This window comes from Limulus polyphemus, unplaced genomic scaffold (genome assembly GCF_000517525.1).
Source record: "Limulus polyphemus unplaced genomic scaffold, Limulus_polyphemus-2.1.2 Scaffold1428, whole genome shotgun sequence".
NCBI classification, from domain to species: Eukaryota; Metazoa; Arthropoda; class Merostomata; order Xiphosura; family Limulidae; genus Limulus; species Limulus polyphemus.
Window position 1 is genome coordinate 75,571 of NW_013667038.1, and position 27,229 is coordinate 102,799.

The following is a 27,229-nucleotide window of genomic DNA, read 5'->3' on the forward strand; positions in this document are numbered from 1 at the left end:
TCAGATTTTGACATCAAATTTTGGGGTAAAAAAGTGTGTCTCATACACCGAAAAATACGGTACTTGATCCCAATTATGCAATTTAGGAAAAAAATAAATAATAACTCTTTGTAAATTATTTGCACCTTGTTTGATTTAATAATGTTAAACAAAATGTATCCACCAGAAAAATCCTATCTTCTTAGTTTATTGAGGTTTTTGAAGAAACACTACTTTTAGACCTAGATTAAAAAAGTAATGTTATAAAAACATTTTGAAGAATTGAGATAATGATTAAGCATTTTATTAATAGACAATTATATGATATAGAACATGCTTTTAACTATTTCCATATGATGGGGTCAAAGTGGGGTCAAAAAGGGGGAAAATGGGTCAAAAATAAATATATGTTTTAATGTTTACAACATTTCAGTCCAGGGTACCTTTCCTCTGGTAATTTTAAACTTTGGTTCCAATAAGTTCTAGTTTCTTAACTTCAAAGACAAATACTTAAAAATCTCAAACTTCATTTTTTCTGTGTCATATGATGCAAGTGAGCTTCAAATTCTCCATTTCAGAATTTTCTGAATTCTAATATATATATATAGTGTTGCTGTAATTTTCAACCAATCAGAAACACAAACTACAGATGATTAGAATTAAGAATTTAAAATTTGAGTTATCCAACTTCTTCATTTGCTGAGATACTAATAAATTTGTCAAACCTCCCCTGTCTCTGACTTTCAAGATTGTTTTCTAATCAATTTTACCCGGTTGATAGACATGTTTAACCAACACAAGGAATATGTTCTCCTCTATAACAAGGTTAAAACCGTCCTTTTGAATTATGTAAGGAAAGTATTCACTTGGTAGAAATATCTTGGCATGTAATCATGATTTTGTTTCTGTGTATGGTTTATCAATTTCTTTTTACCTAATTATAGCTTACTTAGAAGGCCAGATAAATTATAGTAATTTTGAGACAATGTATTCTAGTACCCAACATATTTTGTGTTCTAAAATGCAGAGGCTGGAGAGAGAACATCAAATATTTTCATTCAAATGCAAACAGCATGGATACACAGTAAGTACCAGAAAACTTTTTTTATGTTATATATTTTTGAACAAAATGAAAAGGTAAAAATCATAAACTTCGCCATTCAGACAAACAAAATGTCAGTAAAATAAAACATCTAAAATTACCCTGGCTCATGTGCCCTTGTAAGACATGACACTAGATCGCTTTAGTTCAACAAGAAACATCTGACATGATCCTGCTGCGATTTAATTATTGTTCCAGTAGCACAAAGTACAGGTGAAAGTGTTAAAATAAGTAACTTTCTGATCAATACTTCAGTTAGTGCAGAGGAAAAAAATGATATTATTCATTTTTAACTAATATTTTTAAACTTTCCATTTCACTGTACATTGATGGTTTCTTTACAGTTACTGTTAATGTAGAGAAAATAAAATATAAAATATTTAAGTTTTATAAAACAAACTTTTAATAGTCATTTAGGAGGTTCTAAAAGTTATGCAAATGAAATATGGAAACTATAAAATGAAAAGGAGTATTTTTATTTTTAGCACAAAATTATCTTTCACTCAGACTGACTTAGTAGAAGCATTGGAAATTCACAGATACGTTTTTAACAGAAATACTTTCTTAAACAAAATCTGTTTTTGTGTACAACAGACTTGTAATGTTTACTAAACGCTTGCCAAATTTCATAAAGATATACTTAGTAAATTCAGGGTTATAGTATGTATATTTTCACAGTTCTAAGGTTGGTCAATTTAACCAACTTCATTCCTATAGGATTATTAAAAAGTTCTTTGTCTTAGCACTCTGCTAGCTTTGTATTAATAGAAAACTATATTAGTTTGGTTTTTGGGTATAGGACTAATGTGCATAGTAGAATAACTATACACCACCTTTCACAAAGTTATGTATCTCAGTAGTCAGACATGGTTACTTCCTCTAGTGCTATGTTCCACTCGCATAAAACTATTTAGGTTTGGAGGGTTAAGAGCTTCCACAATTCAATAGAGTATGGCTATGATTGTCAGTGTGTAAGAACCAATTTTTAAGGTGATCATTTTGATTACTTAAGCTCAGAAAATGTGGATGATGTAAAAGTTTGTACTGATTTTAATGAAACATAGAGGTTGCTCCCAAGTAACATTTGACTTAAAAAACAACAAAAAACAGTTGGACAAGACATGCTAACCATGGACATAGAGGATTGTTTTTTACTGTTAAGTTCAAAGTTACACAATAGACTATCTGTGCTGTGCCCACTGTAGGTATTAAAACCCAATTTTTAGCATTATAAGCCCTCAGATTTACTGCTGAGCCACCAGGAGGATTCTTAATTAAAAATATTTAAAGTTTAATGGTAATTAACTAGCTCCCATTTAAACTAAAAATGTTCCAGCAGTGTGCTAAGCTTTGATCTCTTGAAAGTACACTAAAAAAATTTCACACAAGGACATTTTACTACCCTCCACCAAACTAAACAAATAAGACTATCACTGAAAAACACATATTTGTCAAAACACAATAGTGTTTTAGTATTGAAATGAAAATTTTCCCTTTAAATATCATAATTTTTTCTAGACAAAATAAAACTGTTAGGAAATTATTAGTTTGTTACAATAAAAGTACAAAGCAAGCTTTTACAAATCTGTATACTTACCCATCATTCCAAAGCACACGCAGATGTTCCCTGGTAACTTTCATGATTGCATAAAACCACTCCCAGAAAGTAAAATTTCTATCGGGAAGGGGTTCTTTACAAAATTGTGACCAGGTAATCATCATGTTACTAAAGTCTTGAATTTGTGAATCTGTCAAAAAAAAAAAAAACATTTTGGTGTATAATTTTAATGATGTTAACTAGAAAAATACAAAAGGTAAAAAGAAATATCTAAAAAATAATTTAATATACATATCTACCTGTTACAGTTCATAATGATGTTTTATAATTACTAATTGAAATAGAATATATAAAATTATTTTCATTCTCAATCACCATTTGTACCTACAAACACACAACTAAACATATTTTGAGTAGTTAACACTCCATTTCACATTTAGTTTACAGATGTGTAAAAGTAGAATGAAAAAACATACTGTACTGATATAGTATTTCCTGCCCAATACTCAAAATAGAGGTGATGTAAAAACCTTAAGATCAAGCTCACCATGCACGAATTGACTCCTGTTATTGCTAAAGAGCACTTAAGTGTGGAAGCACTTTATGCTAATATAACAGTAAATTGACAAACAATGATTTATAATCATAATGAAGTGGTATTAAATGGGGGGAACACACTATATCTTTTGACAGAACATTGTTCCCCAAAATAAAACCGCTTTATTAAATGCTTATAAATCGCTAGTGCATATTTTCAAAATAACTTTAAACTATTTCATTATATTTACTTTCTCCAAAGAAACAAAAAAAAACACATATTTACTATCTCAAATTGACAGTTACTGAAGTTTATTTTACAACTTTTATGTTACTGTATGTTTTTGAAGTCAATAACATAAATTACAATACTTTCATCCACTACAACAGCACTTTGACCCACAAATAATAAGAACTACTTCTTAAAGATTTTCATAAGTACTAGCAGATGGCACGATTGTATTTATTATTTCGATCACATAGATAAATAGATAAGCAGACAGCCATGCCATTGCTCCATTACAGTAAGATTTATCTTCAAAATAACGTTTATAGATTGCAATACCAGCTAAAAACAGATGTAAATAATGTGTTTCACACCAAAGCCTGAATAAGAAAAGATAATCAATGTGTGCCAAAAATTAACCAGAGGCCATTATGTATTATTCAAACTACTGATCATAAATAACATTCTTGATACAGATACCAGGAATGTCAGATTTGTAAATATGATTTTTTATATCTTGTTCTCACACACAAAGTGTAAAACACAAATGTTGAGATTATTGTGACAGTCATCTACATATACATTACACTTAGAAATGATTATAGTTTAAACAAATTAACTGCAAATCCTTTTCTTTCTCCCAAACAAACAGTTTCACTTACTCCGAAATCCTTTAGTCGCCAAATACTGCAAGTTCTCTGCTGAAAGGCCCTGTCCACAAGCAGCATGGAATTTCATGTTTAACACTTCTGCCATTTGAGGCCAAGGAACTTTGTCCGGTACAGCAAAGGGAACCCGACCCTGATATGAGTCAGACATTCTAGGTGGAATATATACCTACACACCACAGACAGAGTTATGGGTGGGGTTAGTGTTTAGGGGAAGAGGGAACAATGTCACCAGTACACCACCCTGCAGAAATCTCAAGCAGGCAGAATAGAAACCACTTTCCAAACATACCAGAACATGCAAATATGCATAAAACATAAAGTAAATGTAAGGAAGTTTAACTGATACATAAAATCAAAAGATAAAGAAGAATATTTCATCCTTTATTTAAAGACAAGTTAAGTCAGGTGCAAAGTTATACAGACTGAATTTTTCCAATAGTATGCTGCTTCTAACCTAGCAGTTTTTACAAAATAAAAACCTAATTTAAAATGAATGCTATTTGTAATTACAGACTCTAAAGTTTACAAGTGCTAAAACTAATTCCTGAGTTAACACTGCCTCAAGCTTACGTTTGAACTTCCCAAACAGCTTGTAAGCAAGCAATACCTGCCAGACCCTTTGCCATTATCGTGGGTGATTAAGAGTTTGTATACCTCAGCCCTTCCAAAATCCCTACATTCATGGACGACATACTGTATACTTGAAGATGGTGCTTATTCACACGTGAATACATTGAATATAGTGAAATTAAATGTTTTTCATTTATGATTTTCAACATTTTTTTTAAATCTAACTACTGAATATATGTTTTGCTCAACCCACGTATTTAAAAGATATTGAACCATCAAGTTTCTAATACTTCTGAATTGTCTCATGCACAGTAGCCTCCAGGAGTACCAAATACTTTACAAATCAATTTTCAACATTACCAACAGCCTGTAATTTCTTGAGATTTTTGTATCTTGCACTAACTTCAACATTTTAATTTATCTATCTGGTGAGTGTCTATATTTATACTGAGGGCCTTTGCAGAGTTTATGAGTAAGTTTTTTTAATATTCATAGATATTCTACATACTTGGAGCAAAGCAGTGTATACTACATATATATTTCAGGGTTTGATTGGAATGCAAACATCAACAGACACATTACGACATGAACAAACAAATGTTTGAGGAGGCATCAAGAAGTACATTTAATGCACCTAAAGACTGATCAATAGTTCATAAAGGGTGTTGTCCAATTACTGCATAACTTTTTACTGGCAACTTCAATGAAGCACCTCTATATTGAATCAGGTAAGTACGAGTTTTTTAATACATCCGGGTTACACCTAAATACACATGAATGGGAAAGTGATGATTAAGATTTTTCACATATACCAACATTATCTAAATCTTAAAACAAATGAAAAATCCACGATAGTTCATATACTAATGAGGTAACATTCAGTACATATCCTTGTTCTTTACACTGAAGTTATGTTAAAAACAATTATTCATGCATTCACAATGAAACAGCTAATATCTAAAATGGGAGTCAAATCACAGACAACACATCATATGTTTATAAATCTTAAAACAATAGAGGAAAGTGATCAACATCCTTCTACCATGCACAAGATACAGGGTTTAGCTACAATACAGCAATATCAAAGCCAGTTAATGACTGTGCAAGCTGAGAGCTCACTAGAGGTTAGTAGTAGATGGGGATAGTTCAGGAAGGAGGTGGAAACTTATCAGTAGCAATTTATAAAGAAATGGTAGGAAAGTATATGTATTATCAATAAAAATATTTGTACAAAAAATTATTTTTTTACAAAAAAAAAAGTCCAATAATTTGGCAGTGTAGTCCAGATAGAACCTTACCAAAAACTAATTAACTAAATTCTTTAATGAAATTTTAATCAATGTAATTAAAATTACTACTTTATAATTTTCATTATCATGTGATCCCTTTCCAAAGCAAACAAAAGCTCATCCTGCTACAAATTAAAATATTACAAAGGAAATATATATATATATATTAACTTCAAATATCTACAATTTATATGTGGTGTCCACTGTATCTAGGTCTTTATTAAAGAAAATTCAATGAAAAAAATCAGTAAGCTTTAACAACGAAACAGTTAGCAACTTTCAAATTCTACTCTTAAAAAAAGCTTATTATAATTTTTGTATTATGAAATATTTAACTTTTTCCAGTCAGTAGTTCCTAATAATGATGTTTTTTTCTGACATAAATTTCATACTAAAAAATTACCTAACAATACTTTTCTGATGTAGCAAAATTTTTTTATGCTATGTTAATAATTTTGAAAGCTAGATGAGCTGGTGTTTTTCCAAACAATTAACATGGGAGAGATCTGTAAATTATGGGGGAAAATACTGAAATGTTTAAGTATTTTAAACCTTCTACATCAGTTACTTATAGTGAAGGTTGTAACAATCAGATACAATCACCATCATGTTTTAGTACCACGTAAAATCATGTCAGTCTAATTATTAATTAGTTACCAGAGAAGTAGAGAACATACCAGCCTTTCTGTCATAAAAGACCCAAGGGTTGAATCCTGGTCACAACTGTATGCTAATTTTCATATTAAGCCTAACTAAGACCAGTTGATTGAAATGTTACTGAATAAAACAAGTTTTTACTACTTCAATTTATGTTTTTACAGTGATTTTATTACATTAATCTTCCAATATTGTGCAGTGTCCAATTATTTTCTACCAAAAATACCAGGATTGAATGCCAGACATGTATAACACACACAAGCCTTTCTATAGAGAAAACCCTGGCCACCACAGAAACAATCCTTCTCAGGACTTCCCTGAAAATGGCATCACATTAGCAGCCAGTATAGGATAAAAAAACTAATTATTAATTAGTACCTAATAAAAAAACATTATTAGCAATTAATTAATAATTAGAATCAGGTGATTGAACAGGCTACAAACTAAGACAAAGACTCCTACAAACAGTTGTCCAAAATTATGATATTAAACTTGTTTCTCTGTAGAAATATTTTATACTAACTAATTCTGTGAATTTTAGAATAACTGCTGTTTCATTATAAATAATGAAAGGTTATTAAAGAAAAAGTGATTTAACACCTTTGAAATGTGAATGCCAGAGTTTTGTATGAAACAAAAGTACAGACTGAAAGTTAAAAAATTAATACTGAAAAAAATTCACTTAAAAGAAACCACAAGCCAATAAAAAAATTTTCCTTTGCAAATAATATCCAATATGAAACTTACAGGTTCTGCAAATGCATTGTCCCAAGTGACTGTTGCCCAAGCATGTGGTTCTTGATTACCATGAACAATGACCACAACAGGAAGAGATAACGTCTAAAAAAATATATCAATATTCACATAATAATGAAACAAAAGATAATACAGTGTTAATAATATGTAAAATTATAATGAAGAACAATTAGCATGACCATACTTAGAATTATCTTCAAAGTCAGAGATAATTTTCAAAAATACATATTAAATAAATAAAGATGAGTATGAAAAAAAAAAAGGATAATCAAATTCATAATGCCTTCTTAAAGAATTATTCATATAAAAAATAAACAATTAAAAATTATGACAAATATTAAATAAACCTTCAAGGCATCATCATCTTTATATACGCATTTTAATATGCCTCAAAAAGTAAAGTAAAAATTAACTTGACCAAAACACTCCATAAACACTTTCCTGCTGAGTCTTCCAGATAAACATTTACAGTTTGTTTGTTGCTAAGTGCATAGCTCAACAATGGGCTATCTGTGCTGTTACAATTATGAGTATCGAAACCCAGTTTTTAGCAGTGAGCCCTCAGACTTACTGCTGAGCCACTGAGGGGCAAACACATACAGCAACTTCTTTCCTGCTTGGTGCTTCGAAATTAACAAATTATAGTTAATTATTTCTTGCCTCATCATATTTCACAGTAAAAAGAATAAGAATCTATAATTTGAGAAACAGGTTACATAACATAAAGAGAACATATTAAAATAATTAAACCAAATGAAAAAAAAATACTAACACCAAATAATTTTACTGCTACAAAACAAATAAATCAAAAATATGTAAAGTCTGTTTGTTTAAGAGCAAAGCCACATTGGGCTATCTACTGTGTCCACCAAGGGGGATTCGAACCCAGGATTTTGTGTTGTAAGTCCATAGACTTACCACTGTCCCATTGTGGGACAATATGTAAAGACTTTAAAATGGTAAGAAATGTTATTAATATGAGTAAATTCCAGAACACAAAAAGGTATAAGTAGCATAACAGCTCTTATAAGTTACATCTAAATTCATCAGATGCAAAAGTTACTTCCACAGCAATTCCAAATTATAAATCTGATTATTGGCATTACTGTATTCAATGTAATTGCAAACAATTTCAAGTTTTAAACATATAAAGAGAGTGTGTGTGCATTTTAGTGTTATTATTTAAATAATGTGCTTTAACATGCACCATCATTAAAACTTGTGCAATATTCTAATAGAATAAGGGGATTTAACAGTTATAATTCACCTGTGACCCTAAAATTTGATGCACGATTTCAACTTTTGGTAATAACAAAACATGAGCCACTGAACCTATGATGCACAGGTTAACCACATGTAGATTGAAAAACGAAAATAATAACCTAATGTACACTGCAAAGCCATAAAATTTCCAGTATAAAACCTGCTGAGAATTTCATTTTACAGAAATAGAAGACATAATAGCACAATATAATGACTATCATTTCACTCTTCCTCACTTTAAAAACCCAGTGTAAAAATTATGGAGTATTAAATCCTATGTAAAAGACTGAAACTCCTTAAACTAGACAATATTTAAATAAACCTGCCAATATTTATTTTTATTTAAATAAATAAAAATACTCTTTCAAATTATTCATATCCACAAAACTTCATTCAAGTTCAAGTCTTACACACAATTTTCTCTAGTGATTAATAATCTTTAAATAATGTGATACAAGATTAAATTCAAAGATTTTACAAAACATGCAACTTTATACAAAGCACACTTACCCATACTCTGAAAACCAGTTCTTCACCTCCTACCTTGAACTCGGATTGAAACAACAGCGAAAATTTCTCATCCATCACAGACTAAGAGAAAATTTAAAATTACTTTCTGATGCACTAAGTCGGCTCTTAGTTTCATCCATATATAAGAGACAATTGCGTGTAATAAAATTTAACATTTTCTTCTTTATGTTTTGTATTTAATATGAAACATAGTACAGAAATGGAGGTTTCTTTTTCCTAAGTAAGTTGAAATACTTAGTTTTTTTGTTATTGGAAAGAAGTTAATTTGTTAAAATTTTGTACCCCTCCATCTTTTATTTTCATTTAATTCTATTGGTTGAAATAAAAGCTTTAAATGATTTTCTTGTATGGCAGAATAAAAAGTAAAACATACTGTAAAACAAGTCTTACCTCAGTTCCTTTCTTTTCTGCTCTCTTAATTTTTCGAAGTTGCTAAAATAGAGAGAAAATCACGTGAAAAGAGGTAGATGAAAAGACAGCAATAAAAACCTAATATTCTTATGAATCAGTAAAACTTATTAATTGCGGACAGTAAATGTTTCTGTACTATATAATAATTAGGAAAATCTAAAATAAGAAACCAGTACCACGGACAAACTTACAATTATATTTAACCCTTTGAGTGTGTAATTAAATTTGGGGTGGGTTCTCGAAAAGTGTCAATTATCCACTAACAAATGAAGTTTAGAATTTGACCTTTTTTAGTACTTTTTCAATATCAAAATCCACTGGTTGCACTTTTGCTCAGTGATGTATGCACGCGCAGTACTAAGGTGGGAAATTCAAGGACGTGCGAGTATCCCAATTTTTTGTACCATGAGAAAAAGTTTTTGTGACACCATGGGTTAAATCCGCTTGTTGCACCAAATGGCTATAAATTTCAAGTCAGATAAATCCAATTATAGTTAATAAATATGAAGATTAGAACCATCGTAGTAAGTAAGGGAACAATGCTTATTACATTAATATATTACACCTTCAATACAGCACAGAATTAAGAGGCAATGTATTAGATTTCCCTTACTTACATATCTTATTGAAAAAGAATAAAAATATCTGTAATTGACATATACATGTTACACATGTTAAGCCTAATACTGTGCATCAGTATTTTTAGGTCTTTTATCAGATCATTTGACATATTCCATGTTCCATTTTAATATCATAATACTTATAACCACTTTACTTTCCATGGCATTAGTAACAGTTTTTTTTCTTCTTAAAATGTATGAGTTATAAAAGTACAGGTAAAGCAAACAAAAAAAGCTGTAAAAAATTATTTCTAAACTTCTTCACTTCACTAACAGCTGAAATATGTATGAGATATAACAGTTACTGTTTCAAGCATGCATGGAGAAAAATACATACACTACTTTAATAGTCAATACCGTTGAAATCCTTACAAAACTTATATTGCAATGCAAGTATAAACACTTGTGCTTTTCACATACTGCAATGAAACCTTGCAGTACGTGTCAAACCAACAATAAACTAATGACAAAATGGGCTTTCATTTAAAACTAAAACAAGGTTATAATAATGATAACAATCTACACCAATTGAAGATTGGAAGATTAATATAATAAAATCACTGTGGTTTCGCTAGATAGTAGATAGGGACAGTGGGAATCTTTCAAGTATTTTATATTTATATTACTTATAAAAGTTTCAATTAAATGCATTAACTTAATATAAAAAGGCATGGGTTTGGGGATTTCATGCTTTGTTCTTTAGCAGTGGTGTTCTTTTACACATTGATGAGTCATTAGCATAGTTTTATTTTACACTTATGAATAAAAATTAAATTATATAAGCTTATATCTGATTATACTAATTTCTTAATGAGAGTTCTCCTTAAAATGAAAAAAAATTGTCTGACACTAAATAGGTAGACAGTGACTATTCCTTTCAAGTATTTTTATATTTATATTACTTATAAAAGTTTCAATTAAATGTGTCCTTTTTTTTGAAAATCTTGTAAGATTCCAATAAAAATTGCAGTATATATCTTAAAGTTGGGTAAGTTATGGACCTTGTTTTAACCACATGTAGGATTTAATATGGTCAATATTTACAATTTGGAGGCCCTTAGTATATTTTGTAGTTAAGATTATTTAAAAATAATGTTCCAAGTCACCTCAAAAAATAAATGTACACTCAAGTAATATTGTTGGTCAATAACAAGAGTTACGGAGAAGAATCAAATTGTACTAAAATTATGTAAGACTGACTACCCTTTATAAAATACAATACCTAGAAATTAAGCCTACAAATCTTTATGAAACTGTACAGATATATAATTTTAAAATACAATGATTATACTTGTGGTTCCCAACCACCAGTCCACAAGATAGTTTTAAAAAGAACTGTGCATTTTAAAATATAGCTAATAAAGTATAGTTCTTTACAATGTAATTTAAAAGTACTTTAAAAAGATAATATTGTACAAAGCAGTCAATAAAATTTTGGAATCAAAATTAGCTGGTCCTTAGTTGGAAAAAAGGTTTGGAACCACTAGATTAAAGAAAGAGCTATATGAAATACTTTTTTTTTTTTTAGATATACAACTACAACATACTAATTTATGTAGTGATTATAAGCATCACTTGAGCTTTGGATAGAAAAGATAACAGAGCTTAATTCTGAAAAAACTCACCATATTTCTGAAACTGACACTGAGCTGCCGGGTAGCTTGGTGGTATTCCATAGTCCCTGTATTGTTTAATATTTCTCCACTTGCCTCACTGCACAGAATATGTAGAACAAATCAAACACTGATAGTTATCTTTATTTAATAAGTGCATTTCAATTTTAAGTAATTAAAAATATTGCAGTAAACCAGAATTACATTACTAATTTCAATAGTTTTATCTATTCATATACATAACTATTTATCTTGTTTTTACGTTTTAATGCAAAACTACATAATGGGCTATCTATATTATGTCTGCCACAGTAATCAAACCCAAAATTTGAGAGTTAACCCCTCACACTTACCTTAAAACAGTAATTACTAACAAAAATTACAATAGAGTGTATATCATTTACACTTCTTCCTTACTGCTTTCCTACAAGTATCTATCTACTAAATTATCATCTCAAATACACATCTATAAAATGTAACATTTATGAATAAAAATGAAATTATATAAGCTTATATCTGATTATACTAATTTCTTAACGAGAGTTCTCCTTAAAATGAAAAAAAAATTGTCTGACACTAAATAGGTAGACAGTGACTATTCCTTTCAAATATTTTTATATTTATATTACTTATAAAAGTTTCAATTAAATGCATTAACTTAATATAAAAAGGCATGGGTTTGGGGATTTCATGCTTTGTTCTTTAGCAGTGGTGTTCTTTTACACATTGATGAGTCATTAGCATAGTTTTATTTTACATCAATAACACTGAAGTGCAAGTCGATGAAAGTTTTGCTCTCACTGATGTCCCTCTGTGGCTCAGCAGTAAGTCTGAGGGCTTATAAAGCTAAAATTGGATCTCGATATATGAGGTTGGCAGAGTACAGACAGCCTATTGTATAGTTTTGTGCTAACAACAAAAACTTTCACACTGATACCCATATTTAAACTCTATACTCAAATATATAGTATGTTAATACCTGAAGTTTGTGTGCTTTATTAATGTGACAGTATAAAAAAATAAAAGTCATCCACAGCAATATACTAATAAAACATTATTTCAGTGCAAAACTCTTTACGGTGCATAAAAATTAAATGTGAAAAAACATACTGTACAATGAACAAAGTATTTCATATACAAACTTTTCACCAATTTCCGCATTCTGCAAAAGTTTCGCAATTGTTCAAGTAAATTACATGAAATTCAGGCTTCCTTACAAAAGAAGCAAAAAACTTGGAAACATGTTATCTTGAGTTGATTTAACAGCTAGAATTTTACACCAATGACTAATCTATAATACATTACTACATATTCATTAACATCTAAAATGTATAGAATATATTAAAAATATTCTTTGCATTATTCTTCTTAGATGTGAATGTTATGTTTATTGTATAGAACATATTAAAAATATTCTTTGCATTATTTTACAAACATAATAAGCTGCCTAAAATTTAAGAGCATTTTAACACTGAGATATTTTTGGCAATGATATTGGAGACATTTTTTTTTTCTTCATAAATGTTAACTAAATTTGCAGTGTTCACAGTAGAAGGTTCAAGACTGCACAAAAATGAGGAGTAAACATTTAAGTTCAAATGTTTGTTTTTCTTATAGCAAAGTCACAGCGAGCTATCTGCTGTGTCCACTTAGGGGGAATTGAACCCCTGATTTTAGCACTTTAAATCAGTAGACTTACCACTGTCCCAGCAGGGGACATTTAGGTTCAATTCCTGATGTTAAATACTTTAAAAGAAATTATATCACTTGTTACATATATTTGAATATATGTAAGTACAACTTTGTTAAAATGAGCTGCTTTTTGTACACTTTGCATACTTTGTTTTTTGTACATGTTGCACAATTTGATTTTTGTACGTGTTACATAATAATAATAATACATTACTATGCACCACAACTTTGTTAAAATGAGCTGCCTTTTGTAAACGTTGCAGTGGTTTGCTTTTTGTACACATTAAACAATCTTCAACATAGCAACCCAACACTTAAAATGAGCTGCTTTCTCCAATAAAATAAGGATTAAATTAATGAAAGGCACTGCTCTATTTTGAAAATACATTCAATTAAGAATTGTTTACTTTTGTTGAGACAATCATTTCTAATAATCAAGTCGTTATTACTACACAATTCAGTTACAGACATCTGATCTATCTAAAAAAAACACAGATCCATCAAAAAAAACTCATTATAATCCATCTCCTATTAGTATACTGAGAAGAATTCAATGTGCTTTCTTGAGATATGTGGTATTTATTCACACTGCAACAAGAACCACCAACTTACGTCATTCCCACTTTGTTTTTCAGGAGGGAATTTGCTTGTGCTTCACTATAATAGAAAAGAAGAATGAGAGAAAATTAAATTCATATGATTAACATATACTGATTCCTGAAATATAAACTACATATTAACATCAAAACAATAAATAATCATCATTGTAATGAAAACATAAACTTGATAAAGCAAGTTTTCACATTCTAATAATTTTTATTCACTTTCATATAGGTAATAAAGAGTACTTAGAAACAAAAGTGGGGATGAATATAGGATTTTGGCCAACTTAACAAAAAAAGTAAGAATATCTTGAGAAATATCACTATATGGAAACAAAACTCTGATGACTCCTGTTTTGGAAAGGGGTGGGGGACAACTCTTCCACCAGAATGTCAGGTTATAAGCCTAGCTGCAATAACACAAGTAATTCCTTAATTAAATGTTTATGAATAAATATATTGTTACTGTTTTAAAAACAATAATCATTATTCATGTTCTAAAATAACATTATTAATAATAACAATAATTCTAAGATATTAATCATAACAGCTATTAATATTCTTATTACTTGGTTATTTCATGATGTTGAGCCCCATCTGGTAAACAACTCTGGTAACCTCATCTTCCAATCATCAACACCCCTCCACTCCACGAAGGGAGATACCATTCCAGCTATCATTAATGGTATAGAATAATTATTGCTTATTTAAGAGCTTCACAAACAGAATAACAAATTCTACATATTCTACCTTTCCCTCTCTGGAAGGGGAGGGGATCCTGGTTCCCTGTATCTGCCCATGAAAATAATCTTTGGAACACCTAAACCAAACATTTTGGTTTCTTAACTTCTAGAGAATTAAAATACATTTCATTTATGAAGCAATCAATCAGTTTCACAAAATAAATACCTTATGATGGTGACTCTGACTTGTGGTGGGGTCATGTGAACATTAAGTTTACCTCCTACCAACAGTCTGACAGTAGCAGTAAACCTGGTGTTGGTCTTCATGACTTGAGGTGGCAATTTCTCAATAACAAAGGTGCTACAATATTAAAAAAACAAATAAAACAATGTGATAAAATACATACACTTACAAAAATACATTAAGCACATAAATCAATGTAACTGCAGAACCAGCCAAAATCTGATTGAACTTTCAAATATTTAAGGCTATGATAAAGCTGAATTTGGAACATTATGCCATATTTAAGGCTCTCTTTGAAGGATATATAAAACTACTACTGCTTTTGTAATATGCTAGATTGATTTTTCTTAAGTATATTGCAAAAGTATTTACATTAAAAACCTGAGAATTTTAACTAGTTATTCTTGTAAAAAGAACATTACAAAGAAATGAAATACAGATACCATGGAATAAAAGGGGTAAAATGGCAGAGGCCTCAAACTTCATATAATACCAGGTTTGATATTTTTTCCAAATCACACAAGTTTTCCTTATGTTATTTCCTAATGAATTTTTTTCAATATTTGTATTTATTTTTAATTAGTTTATAATATTTCATGACACAAATATACTTCTATATTTGCACTAACTGTTACAATAAAAATTGTCAAAATAAACTACACTACTGTATACAATCTTCAGGATCCAAGGTGACATAGAAAACAAACACTTTTACAAGCAACTTGGTTTATGCAGTCATTTAGGTTTCTTGCTTTAGTTTCACTAACTGTAATTTACTAACCAGAGAATGCACTATGGAAGATGTCACAAACTTACAACATGAGTGGCACCTGTGGCAAAACCCTCCCCAACATGCCAGTCATTTAGATAATATCCCATGTTGTGACAAACAGCATACATTTTGGTAGGAATTTACACACACATACAAAGTTATTAGCATTCATTTCATATCATTAATTCTTTCACTTAACCTTTAATGAATTTTAATTTAACCCCTCATTTAATTTATGTCTTACGACATTTATGGGGTGATTGTAAAAACTTATCTGATCAGTGCATGCTAAGCTTCTCTACAACATACCACTTTAGTTTAAAAAAGCATTTCCATATTACCTAAACATAAGGTAAGCTAGTTCTTATCACTATGTATGTATTGACTTCCACCCCAAAACAGCAAAATATTTACATCTCTGCTTTTAACTTTTCACTTATGAACATTATAAGAAGATAAAAAATTTTCAACTGTTATAAACACTTGAAATCAAAATGTTTTACATGAAATCGCAACATCCTGTCTTAAATCTTTATAGCACATAAATACTATGACTGTGCTCTTTCCATATGTTAGGAAACTAGAAAATATTTATTCAGATAATCTTCTAAATTTATAGTGAACGTTTTTGTGCTTGACCAAACTTTCTATGTATCCAGCTGTTTTAAGTATGCTTGAGGCAAGTCATACAAGAACTGGTTAAATAAGTTAATGGCTTTATACACATCAAAATACCAGTTATCAGTAGTTTTAGTTCACAAACATATTCGATTTTATTTTCATATTAAAGCATGAATTACAATAATAACAATGCCTTCTTATGTGATCTGCTAACAATGGAGTAAGCTTTTATATCTTCAGTGTTGTCATGGGAGAAGTTATATTTCATTGATCTACTAACAATGAAGTATCAATATCCCCAGTTTTGTCATGGAGAAGTCATTTCATCAAGCTTTTTTAATTAAAAAATGGTTTTACTTGTTTAAAATTGTTTGTATTTATTTTATTTCTACTTACTATGAAAGGTGTTTTACTGAACAACATGAAATAATTGTTTTTTGAATTGGTTAGAGCTTCACTAAACCATTCATCTTCAACAATAATCTTGCCATAAAAATTGAGATTACTGGAGAATTAGCCATGAAATTTGGCCATTGAGTGTAACAAATGGCTCCACCTACAACTTGTTACTGATAGAATTCTGTCTTGTAAACCTGCCTCTTTGTAGAGGTAAAAAAATAAGCACCCTCATTATAAGGCTATGAAAGCAATATTTATGATGCACTGCTGCCATCTGCTGTGAATGATAATTACCAAAGTACTCTAGATTAGGGGCTTAACTCTTTTGCTATGGGCTTGGTCAAATTGACTAAGTTCGGGACCTAAATTGACCTTTATAGTTTCCATACTATAACTCCTAATATGTTTTCTGCATCTTCATGAAATTTCAAAAGCTTTCAGTAATCATTCATAGTCATTTGTAGAAAAACAACAACAGAATTTTAATGATGTATTTTCATTAAAAATTTCTCCAAGAATATATGGAGTCAAAGTGTTGACTGCTCCGAGTGCAAAGTGGTTTTCATGTTAAGATTAAATATACTTTTCTTCATCTGAAAAATCTAAAATTTTATTTGTGTATTCTCTAAAACCTTCTACATAAATTTCAAACGGTCTATTTTTTCAGTAAAACTTTACATTTTATCTATTACTTTCACTCTGATAATTCTATATGAGGTTGGTCAATTTGAATGACCTTGTAACTAACAAAAAGAAATTTGAAATAAATTCTAATTAACTTTTTTTTTCTTTCTAGAATGACTTCAAATTGTAACATGAAACTACATTTGTGTATCGTAAATAGCTTCAAACTCTTACCAGTATACATCTATTTATACTTAAATTTTATTGTTTTATTACCCTTTGAACCATGTCTAACCAATATTCACACCATATAAGTTGTAAATCACTTGGCAAACATATAGCTCATGTTACCCTATTGAATTACATAACACACAGTAGCTACTCGTGAGCTGCTCATAACCATACCTTGTGAACAATTTTTATTGTTATTTATTTTACCAAATTTAACCTCTTTTTAACCTAAAAAGTTTTAAATTTTTACATTTTAGTTACTTTTATAATAATAAAGAAAACAAGAAATAAAGTACTTACCAGGGTCGTCTTTTTTTCCTTTTTTTTTTGCTGGTGACTGTTGATGACATTTAACCCTATCTTTTTATACTAATGGTACTAATGCAATAAATAATTTATTTAATTAAATAATGCACCAAAGAACACAGAATTATAACATGCAAAAAGCAGGCAATGTCCTATAACTATCATACTTTTTCTAGCTTTATGTAACTATGCAACAAGAGTCATTAAAAATTCAGCTAAGCTTGTTGAAGCAAAATAGACAATTCTCTGTACAGAAAACAATGTAGTATAATACATCATTTAATATATTAAAACCTTGGCTTTCTATTGGTTATAAGTAGAAAGCCAAGGATGTTACAAGTAAGCATGGCAAGAGAGGTCAGATTTTAGTCAGATTTTATAGCTCTGTAACCAAATAAGATTGAAAGCTTTAAAAATTATGCTTTGCCTGAGTGATAACAACATTACAATGAATAACTTACATTAAATTTAGTACTTCTTGGAGGGGTAGTAAATAAATTAGAGAGGAGGGGATACCTAGGGAGCAAATGTCACAATTCTCTTACTAGGGGAAGTTCTGTATTTTTTTAAATATTGCCTTATAAAAGTTAAAACTTACATAATAAAATTAAGATTATTAGCTATGTTTTTATGCAAAATTTATTGAACATAACCCACTAAAACCTGATGACATTTGCAGAAAATAAATGTCTGTAGCAAAAGTGTTGAAAAGAAACATTTTCATTAATGCTAACCTTTAAATGGATTCTTTGACAATAATCTTAAAAATTCAAATTTTTACAGTTATGCTGCAACTTACTAGTAAACCCAGTGAAACATTTTAGTAACTACCCATCTTGTTAGTTTGTCTAATGGTGAATATTGTGTAGCATCTAACATTCCATAAGTGAAAAAAGAAGTGACAATACACCTTTAAAACTTATGACATTAACTATAATCCCTGGATCATAACATCAGTAGATTGTATGTCAATGAAACAATGCTCAAACTATTAATATTCTAACAGCATAGTTCAGAAGCTTCTCATGAATTTATTAGCTTTGTTCAAGTATGTCATTCAGAAGTAACTAAAAGTAAACAATTCACCATATATATATTAGGCAGTAAAATAAACAGCTACACATTTTGATGCATAAGGAGACAGAAAACTGTAAGGTAGTTTAGTAACTGATACAGCTATACATCTGTATCAGGTTAATGTAATTTCAAGTCTCAATTAAAATATCTGTATACATTATAACATGTTCTGTATACTTCTTGTATACAAGACAGGTAAGAAAAAATGCTTCCACGCAAAAAACAAATTAGAATTTTAGAAAGCTTAGATTTCGATCCTAGATACTTTACCTTGTGACAAGTGATGAAAGTAGACCTGTGATATCTGAATTTAGGGATCTGAACCTTTCCAAAATGTTTCCCATCGGAGAATTAATAGGCAGCTGACTGCACAGCATTTCGACTCGTTTAATTTGTTGTCTGTTCTGCCATATGATTTCCACAAGTAATTCACACCTAAGTCATAGAAATGTGAATTAAGTTTCTTTAACCTACTACTTTCATTGCGAGTAGAGTATCCACTTTACACTGCTATGTTAAGTTGCAATCATATACTGAGAGAAAAGAAATGAAAAAATACTTAAAATAAATGTGTTTTGTTTTCTTAAATATACCTATATTTATAGTATGTTAAGTTTATAAAGAATATGTGTGACAATTTATATATAAACTAAACAACCACAAACATTAATCCTCAATACTTAGTACTTGGCTCTGCATGATGTTCAATTTTACACGTCAATAAATTCGAAAAAGTAATACTTTTTTTAATATTGTTGTACATTTTATAAACAATTATAAACATAAATATTTGTAAATTACCAAGCACATTATATAACTTTTCATTTTCTAACTGTTAACACTGATTTGGGGCCTATTTTTAACACTTCTTTGAGCTAGACAAATGAAAAGATATTAGAGATATAGTTTATCACTATGGTTAATCACTTTTGATTAGCTCAAAATACTAACAATCTACATCTTCAGCAGAAGTTTAATAACTAGAATGTTTCCTTACATTGATAATTGGATTAAAATTTATTCTTCCTCTACCTTACGACACTTTACAATTGTTTTACAAAAAAGAAGTTATTTCAATAATACACTTTCATCTGATATGAACAATATCAAACAACTATTATCATCAAAAGAGAAAAGTATAAGCTCACTTCAAACAGGCTTGATGTTGCTAAAGGAAAGGCCAAACTAACTATAATTTTGGGGATATGTTGAGAAAAAATACAAAAACCAATAAAACCAACATGGGAAATCAAATGGCATAATAATAACATAGCTTCAAAAACTAGGTTAGAGTTTACTATTGTATTAACACCTCATTTGAAACCATGTCAGCCTTTAACAAGAATTTCAACAATTTGCTTTATATAAACTAGCATACAAAGCCCAACACCTCATGATTCACAGAGGCCTAAGTACACCAATCAAACTCTTCCATTATCCCCCAATTACTTCTATAGCAACATCAAGAGAGAGTCGATACATGAAAATAAAATCATAAGGATGCCCACACATGATATCTGAACACATATTTCAAGTTTGGTCCTGCTAGTATGTGAGTGGGGAATATGAACACAGTTTGAAACAATGACCCCAAGACCCTGAAGGGAGTCAGGAACACAAAATCCAATACCAGATTTGGGTTCAGGATCCCTGAACACCTTCTCCCAAACCCCTATCACACCTGGGTAACCTTCTGAGCATGTTTCAACTCCATTTGGAAAGGAGGTTATGCCATGAAAAAAAATTCACAAATTCAACTAATAATTTCACTTAGTTAAATGGAACTACAGAACACAAAGTTATGCATGTAAAATCATCACCACAATCAAACAAGAAATCACTTAAAAATATAACAATAAACAGAGTAGAAACTTTGAAAGATATTTTCAGAATCTTAATAAAATAATTTTTTTCTACCTTATGCTACTTATTTGTTGGTTGTTTGTTTCAAATATTAGTTATAGAAGGGCTATTTGTGCTAACCACATCTAATTTTGAACTGACACATTCTAGAGGAAAGGCAACTAGTGGACAGCACCCACCAGTATTGGGCTACATTTATCAAACAGTAGTTTTTCACCATCACGTTTGTAATGAACTTATGGTCCCAAAGTGCTGAGTACATTTTTGCAGCAATGGAATGTCACCCTAGGACTTTCATGTTCACAGCATGGCACACTAACCACTTGGCAACACCTGCCCCATTCTTTATATTAAATCTAGTTCCAAAAAAAATTATTCTGAAGTTCTTTGGGAAGATGTAAGAGAGATTCATACAACCTTACCATTCTTGAATCTGATCCAGATTATTTTCAAATATAACACCATTCCCAGATAGCTGCTGGTTTCGTTTCCACTTAATGAGTTCATCATCCAAGACTCGGGTCTGTAGAGCATGAACTTGCATCAAGGTGTCTTGTTGTCTGTCAGCAAGGGCCTGAAACAAAAGGAAATTAATTTTTCATTATAAATCTACACTTAATAAAAGTATAACATAACTTAAAAATAGCTTAATCTGAATTGAGTAACCATCGATTTTCAGTTGAATATTCAGTTTGAATATATTTACAAATACATAGGGAAAATAATTTCTATTTTGAATAACAATGAGGATTGTGTTCAAATGTTTGCTCCAGAGCCAGGAATTTTTATAATGTTGCTGCACACATGAAAGAAGGGTAATATTCCAAAGCACTCATTGGTACATACAGTATAGTGGCTATATTGTTTCAATATCTACATTACAAAATATTTTAGTTGCCATTTCTCATATATACATATGCATTTGAAAAGGACTGCCTTAACCATTGGTGTAAGTCACTGTGTTCATGTCACAGGTTTTACTTGTGAACCTTGAGACGTTCTGTACCAACTTTCAAAGAATCTCAGACATAAAAGTTTACAATTTTTGAATAGTCCATATTAATATCACGCTGAGTATTAGAAGTTAAAAAAAAATCTTTTACACAAACTTTTCTACAATCTAACAGAAATTCAGTTAAAAGTAGCATAAAACTAAAAAGAATTATTAAATTTTATCAATACTGAGAGAAAAAAAAATATCAGTAAATATATAGAAAACTGACAAATACAAGATGAGCATGGTATTTTTTGAATGTTTAAACAGAAAGTAATGGGTAACACTAAGTTTCTGCATAAATTTCATTTTTATGAATACATTTAATAACTATTTTTATAACTTCTATGTATAATATAAGACCTTTTTCTGATAACTAACCAAAATACTGAACTCAACCTGCAAATAAGATTAGCACTTTAATATTATTAAGCTTGTTTCAGATATTCACACAAAGTTACACAAGGGCTATCTGTGCTAGTCATCTCTATTAACGAACTGACAAGACTAGAAAAAAGACAGCCAGTCAGTAGTACTGCCTACCATCAATACTTGGGCTGCTCTATTCAATTAGTGGGATTTGACATTCACTCTTATAACACAAAGTGTGCACCACAATTATGCATCAATGAACTTGAACCAAACCCTCAAATTCAGTCTGGCATGCTAATCACCAGGCTATGCCCTGTTAATGTTTCATAGCTTTAATGTATTATTAGAAAAGCTGAAGAGCGAAGACACCTATTCTTCTAAATATATGAAAGCATTTATTGAATGTGATGATTGTATATTTTCAAAACTTCATATATTTAGCAGAATAGGTGTCTTCTAAATAGGTGTCTTAAACAAGTAACTACAACAGTATGTCAAGATTATAAGAATTTTTAGAATATTGTGATAAGGCTACAAACAAAAGTATTGTTTCTAGTTGAGAAGGTATCTGAGCATTTTTGTAGCATTTATTGAATGTGCTGATTGTATATTTTCAAAACTCAAAAATGCTCAGATACCATCTCAACTAGAAACAATACTTTTGTTTGTAGCCCTTGTCACAATATTCTAAAAATTCTTATAATCTTGACATACTGTTGTAGTTACTTGTTTAAGCTAGTACAAATGTGGAAGAAAAAAAAAGACTGGGTGACTCAAATAACATGAATCACAAGAAATACGTCGAGCCCTCAAAGTAATTTACACTAATTGGAATTTATAATATTTTAGCTATGACAAAACAAAATCACTGTTACAAATCATCTCCCCTTAAAGTTATCTTTATGCAAATTAAGCATCTGAGAATCCATAGCAAAAGTTGAACTGAAAATAACTAGTTATTCAGCCTATGCTTGTAGCTGAATATTTGGTAGAGGTGGGTTTACATCTTTATTAGAAGTTCAGGCTATTTAATTCTACAGTATGTAGAAGTCAGTAAGTAGAGAAATGTTTATTCCTGCCCATATCATGTACATCATGATCTTATTCTGGTTCCAGGTTTTCTTTGAATAAATATAGGCTTGTATGAGTGCTTTACTTGTGACCAGTTCACTAGGTGTGCTCTTGGCAATAGTACAAATAAGCAATTTTATGCACGTTGCTGTGAGTGTAATATGCTACACTAGGTGTCTAGCAAACATGTTGACCTTGTGAAGTCTGGTTCTAAGCATCTGTTTAGTAATCAGCATCCAGCTGTGGCTATAACTATGCAATTTAATCTCCAAGCAGGTACCCTACAACTGCAGCAAGCCAGAATAACCAGGCAGTGCCGTAACCAAGTGTCTGAGCAACTGTACCACTGGTTTTAAAGAAAATTCATAATTTCCTATCAGCACTCCGAGACAGTTACAACCAATTCACAGCAGAAGCTTACTGTGACTGATTGGCTTCTATTAATTTGATGGCCAATATTATCTATAACATTTAAAAATTGCAATTACCCATTGTTTACTATAGCTTTTGTCATCAGTAAAATAGTACTCTCCATTGCAATAATGGAATATAGATTTCTAAATAACATTAAGGCTAGAAATTATCTTTAGCAAGTGTGCTCATTTCTAAATATAGAGAAAAAAAGCAAAAAAAACCTGTATATAAGAATTATTTGTCTGAAATACTTTAAGGTCTTTAATTTTGCACTTGAAGTCTACATTACATACACAATTTACTTTTTACTCTAAAACAAAGTTCAATTAATAATCAACAGATTGCAGCACCATCTTTATAACAACATTCCAAGCCCATAAAAAAACAAAATTTTCCTCCAAAGATCATAATTATAAATTTCACAAAGTTCATCATCTTATTACAATAACTAAACTACATAATTTCTTTGCTTCTGTGAACAAATTAATTTTATAAAGTCAAAAACCAATGTATTCATCAGGCACTAACCTGCCTCTGTTGAACCAGTGAAGTAGCTCGCTGACGTAAAGCATCGTCCAACAATTCCTTTTCTCTCTGTAGCTTACTAAGCATTTCTACATTATTGTGAGTATTGGGCTGGTTTGTTAACTGTTGAATCTGTGCTGTATGGTACCAAGGAAAAAACACAATAGAAGCATCATCATAATGTACATCAAATAATGAAAAATCTATAGTCTATATCAGGAATTCTCAAGCTGTGGATCATAACCTCTTGTTTACAAATGGTAAATTAAATTACAATTTGTGTATTTTTTTTAGTCTGAAAAGAAACTATGCATAAACTGTATTATCCCCTACTGTAGCAAGAATTTTACTCAATATATCTTTTCTTGATGCCTGAAAAAAAGGGGTTGCAAGTTGTTTCAGTCCATGAAAGGGAATGGTCATAAACGGTTTGAGCATCTTTTTGTCTAGTTGTAAATACTAGTTCACATGCAAGTCTATTTTATTGTCAAAAATAGTAATAAAAAAACTTGCAATCTTGGTACCATTATATTTCTTAGTTGATAAATTGGTAAAAAATCAAAATTTTAACAGAAAGTAGGGATTGTTGATTATTATGAGAATTGCTGTAAGTATCCAAAACAAAATAAATGCTGTAATAAAAAGTACACAAACAAGTAAAGTGATACTAGGTGAAAATATTTTAAAACTATTTTCAATCACTACTTTGTTGGCATTGTGATCCATGTAGTTAAATGAAGCAGTTTAAATTTGCCACTAAAGTAGGGATTGAAAATCATTTTAAAATCTATCCAACTAGTATGACTTTACTTGTTTGTGTACTTTTTATTGCAGCATTTATTTTGTGTTGGATACTTCTTATAGCAATTCTACAAATAACCAACGATTCCTACTTTTTATTAAAATTTTAATTTTTGTTCCCATTTATTTGTTCAGTTTTTACATATCCATGGAATAGACATTCCTTAATTCATTTTAAAATTTATAATTTTTGTAATACTCTTGTTTGTTTACTTTCTATATAAAGTATATATAGAAACTGTCTCGTGTCTATCCATCAATATGTAGCATCATCTGCTCGGTTGAAAAAATATTTAAGTATGTCCTTGATATGTTTACCATTTATATTATAACTGTACATTTATATATATATAAATTTTTTTATTGGAATATCAAAAGTGGATATTCACAAACCAGTCAAGTAGGCTGGAGAAATCTTGTAGCGATAGTCCGAGCCATCTAGGCACTAGCCCTGCTGACGTGATAAGGTTGGTAGGTATTAGATAAAAAAAAAGTTTCTGTTTTAGAACTTCTTGAATTGTTATACCAGAAATATTAGCAACCTTTTTAGATGGTCGTTTTTTTATTAGGAATTCAACAGCGTGATTTTTTGGCATGTGAATTATTTGGAATCCTTGTTGATCCCTACTATTAAGTACTACCATACTTAAAATAACTAACCAATATAAGAACAGTCAAAACTATGTTCCAAGTTGCTCAGGCTTTCAACAGATGGAGAGAGAGAGAGAGAAAACCAGCATATCCTAGTGCTGCGATTAAACCATGATTTAAAGCAAACTTTTTTCTTTTAATTACTGTGCACTATGCCACCTTGTATTCACTTGTAAAATCTTGTAAAAACATCTATGGCAAATACACAAAACTTTCAATGGGAAAGTAAAATAGCATAAACAATTACACAATTTACTTATGTGCTAGCAAAACACATTCAAATTGTGTAAAGAATGCCAAAAAACCTTATACTATGGAAATACAGAGGGTTGTTTAAATTAAAATAAATTTTAGAGCCTCACCACATTGTTGCAGTCCATTTCATGCTCATTGTTTAAATTAAAATAATTTTAGAGCCTCACCACATTGTCACTGACCTTTGTGTTTATGGATGATTTTCACCCGTCACAAGACAATGCACTTTGCTTACAATGGCTGGTTGGGGTACAACTTGTACATATCCCATTCTAAATACCTGGTTCCTCATGCTCCTTCATTTTCCTTTGTTTTCCAATGTTATTAGGTACAAAGGATATTCCCATTCTGTAAAGTCTGAATCTGAGCACATCTTTATGATCTGAGTGTGTGAGTAATTTATACTGGAAAAGGCTGTTACATACCTTTCTAAAGTTTATGAGTAATTTACATTGGAAAAATACCTTTCTAAAGCTTATGAGCAATTTACATTGGAAAAGGCTGTTACATACCTTTCCAAAAAAACAAACAATCAATTTTGGTGCATTACAATACGTACAAAATGATGAAGAATATCAAAATGTAGTCCTCGTATTTGTCATTCCATTTCAACTTTATATCGGCTGTGACTGTCACGTGACTACAGCTAGATGATTAGTGGTATTTGCTAATTCACTGATCAATAAGCACAGTGTTCATCAAACTGTGGTATGTGTACAAGCAAGAAAAATAAAGTTGCCTTCCCTCTAGTCAGCAGTTCAAAGTTAGTGAAAGTGGCAGATAGTCTTAGCAGATTTGCAACAACAAAGACAAGGTAAGTAAGTTTAGTAGGAATGGGAATCAAACCCAAGACCCTCAATCAGAACGTTCCACTTCATACATACAACCAATTTCAAATTTTCAGTCATTCATAGATATGTTTTCTTGATACTTTTTCTGCCAATCAAAGCAGATAACTTCCCACTGTAAAACATACAGTGTAACTGAAAAAGATTTACTTATAAACAATGACCTAATTTTCACTATGGTAACACCAGCTATCCTCTTCAGTCATGGCAACATATCACTTTGCCAATAATATTTTTGGCCAAGATCAATCCATATCTAATAATCATAGTTTGTTTTCAATAAACAAGTTCTTTCATTTGTGTGTTTGTCAGAAAACAACAGATTTTACATTCAATGAAAAAGAATTAGTGACATTTTAATAGTCAGAACATAGCTTACCTGACTCACTAAATCTTCTAAA

At 30.3% G+C, this 27,229-nt stretch overlaps 1 protein-coding gene across 2 annotated transcripts in view; it reads right to left on the reverse strand.

Moving 5' to 3' along the window:
- LOC106463512 (signal transducer and activator of transcription 5B-like) overlaps window positions 1-27,229 on the reverse strand; it is a 60,919-nt gene that overhangs the window by 17,133 nt on the left and 16,557 nt on the right. Inside the window, exons 7-17 of one of the 2 annotated variants that reach the window (XM_013923553.2) lie at window positions 24,277-24,410; window positions 21,320-21,471; window positions 19,305-19,469; window positions 14,987-15,121; window positions 14,088-14,132; window positions 11,796-11,883; window positions 9,530-9,571; window positions 9,119-9,199; window positions 7,337-7,429; window positions 4,065-4,203; window positions 2,679-2,829 (exon numbers count right to left, since the gene is read on the reverse strand). In XM_013923553.2, the coding sequence (XP_013779007.1) occupies window positions 2,679-2,829; window positions 4,065-4,203; window positions 7,337-7,429; window positions 9,119-9,199; window positions 9,530-9,571; window positions 11,796-11,883; window positions 14,088-14,132; window positions 14,987-15,121; window positions 19,305-19,469; window positions 21,320-21,471; window positions 24,277-24,410 (1,225 nt within the window). Of the gene's footprint in view, window positions 1-2,678; window positions 2,830-4,064; window positions 4,240-7,336; window positions 7,430-9,118; window positions 9,200-9,529; window positions 9,572-11,795; window positions 11,884-14,087; window positions 14,133-14,986; window positions 15,122-19,304; window positions 19,470-21,319; window positions 21,472-24,276; window positions 24,411-27,229 lie in introns of both variants that reach the window. The other variant, XM_013923552.2, reaches the window with a different exon arrangement.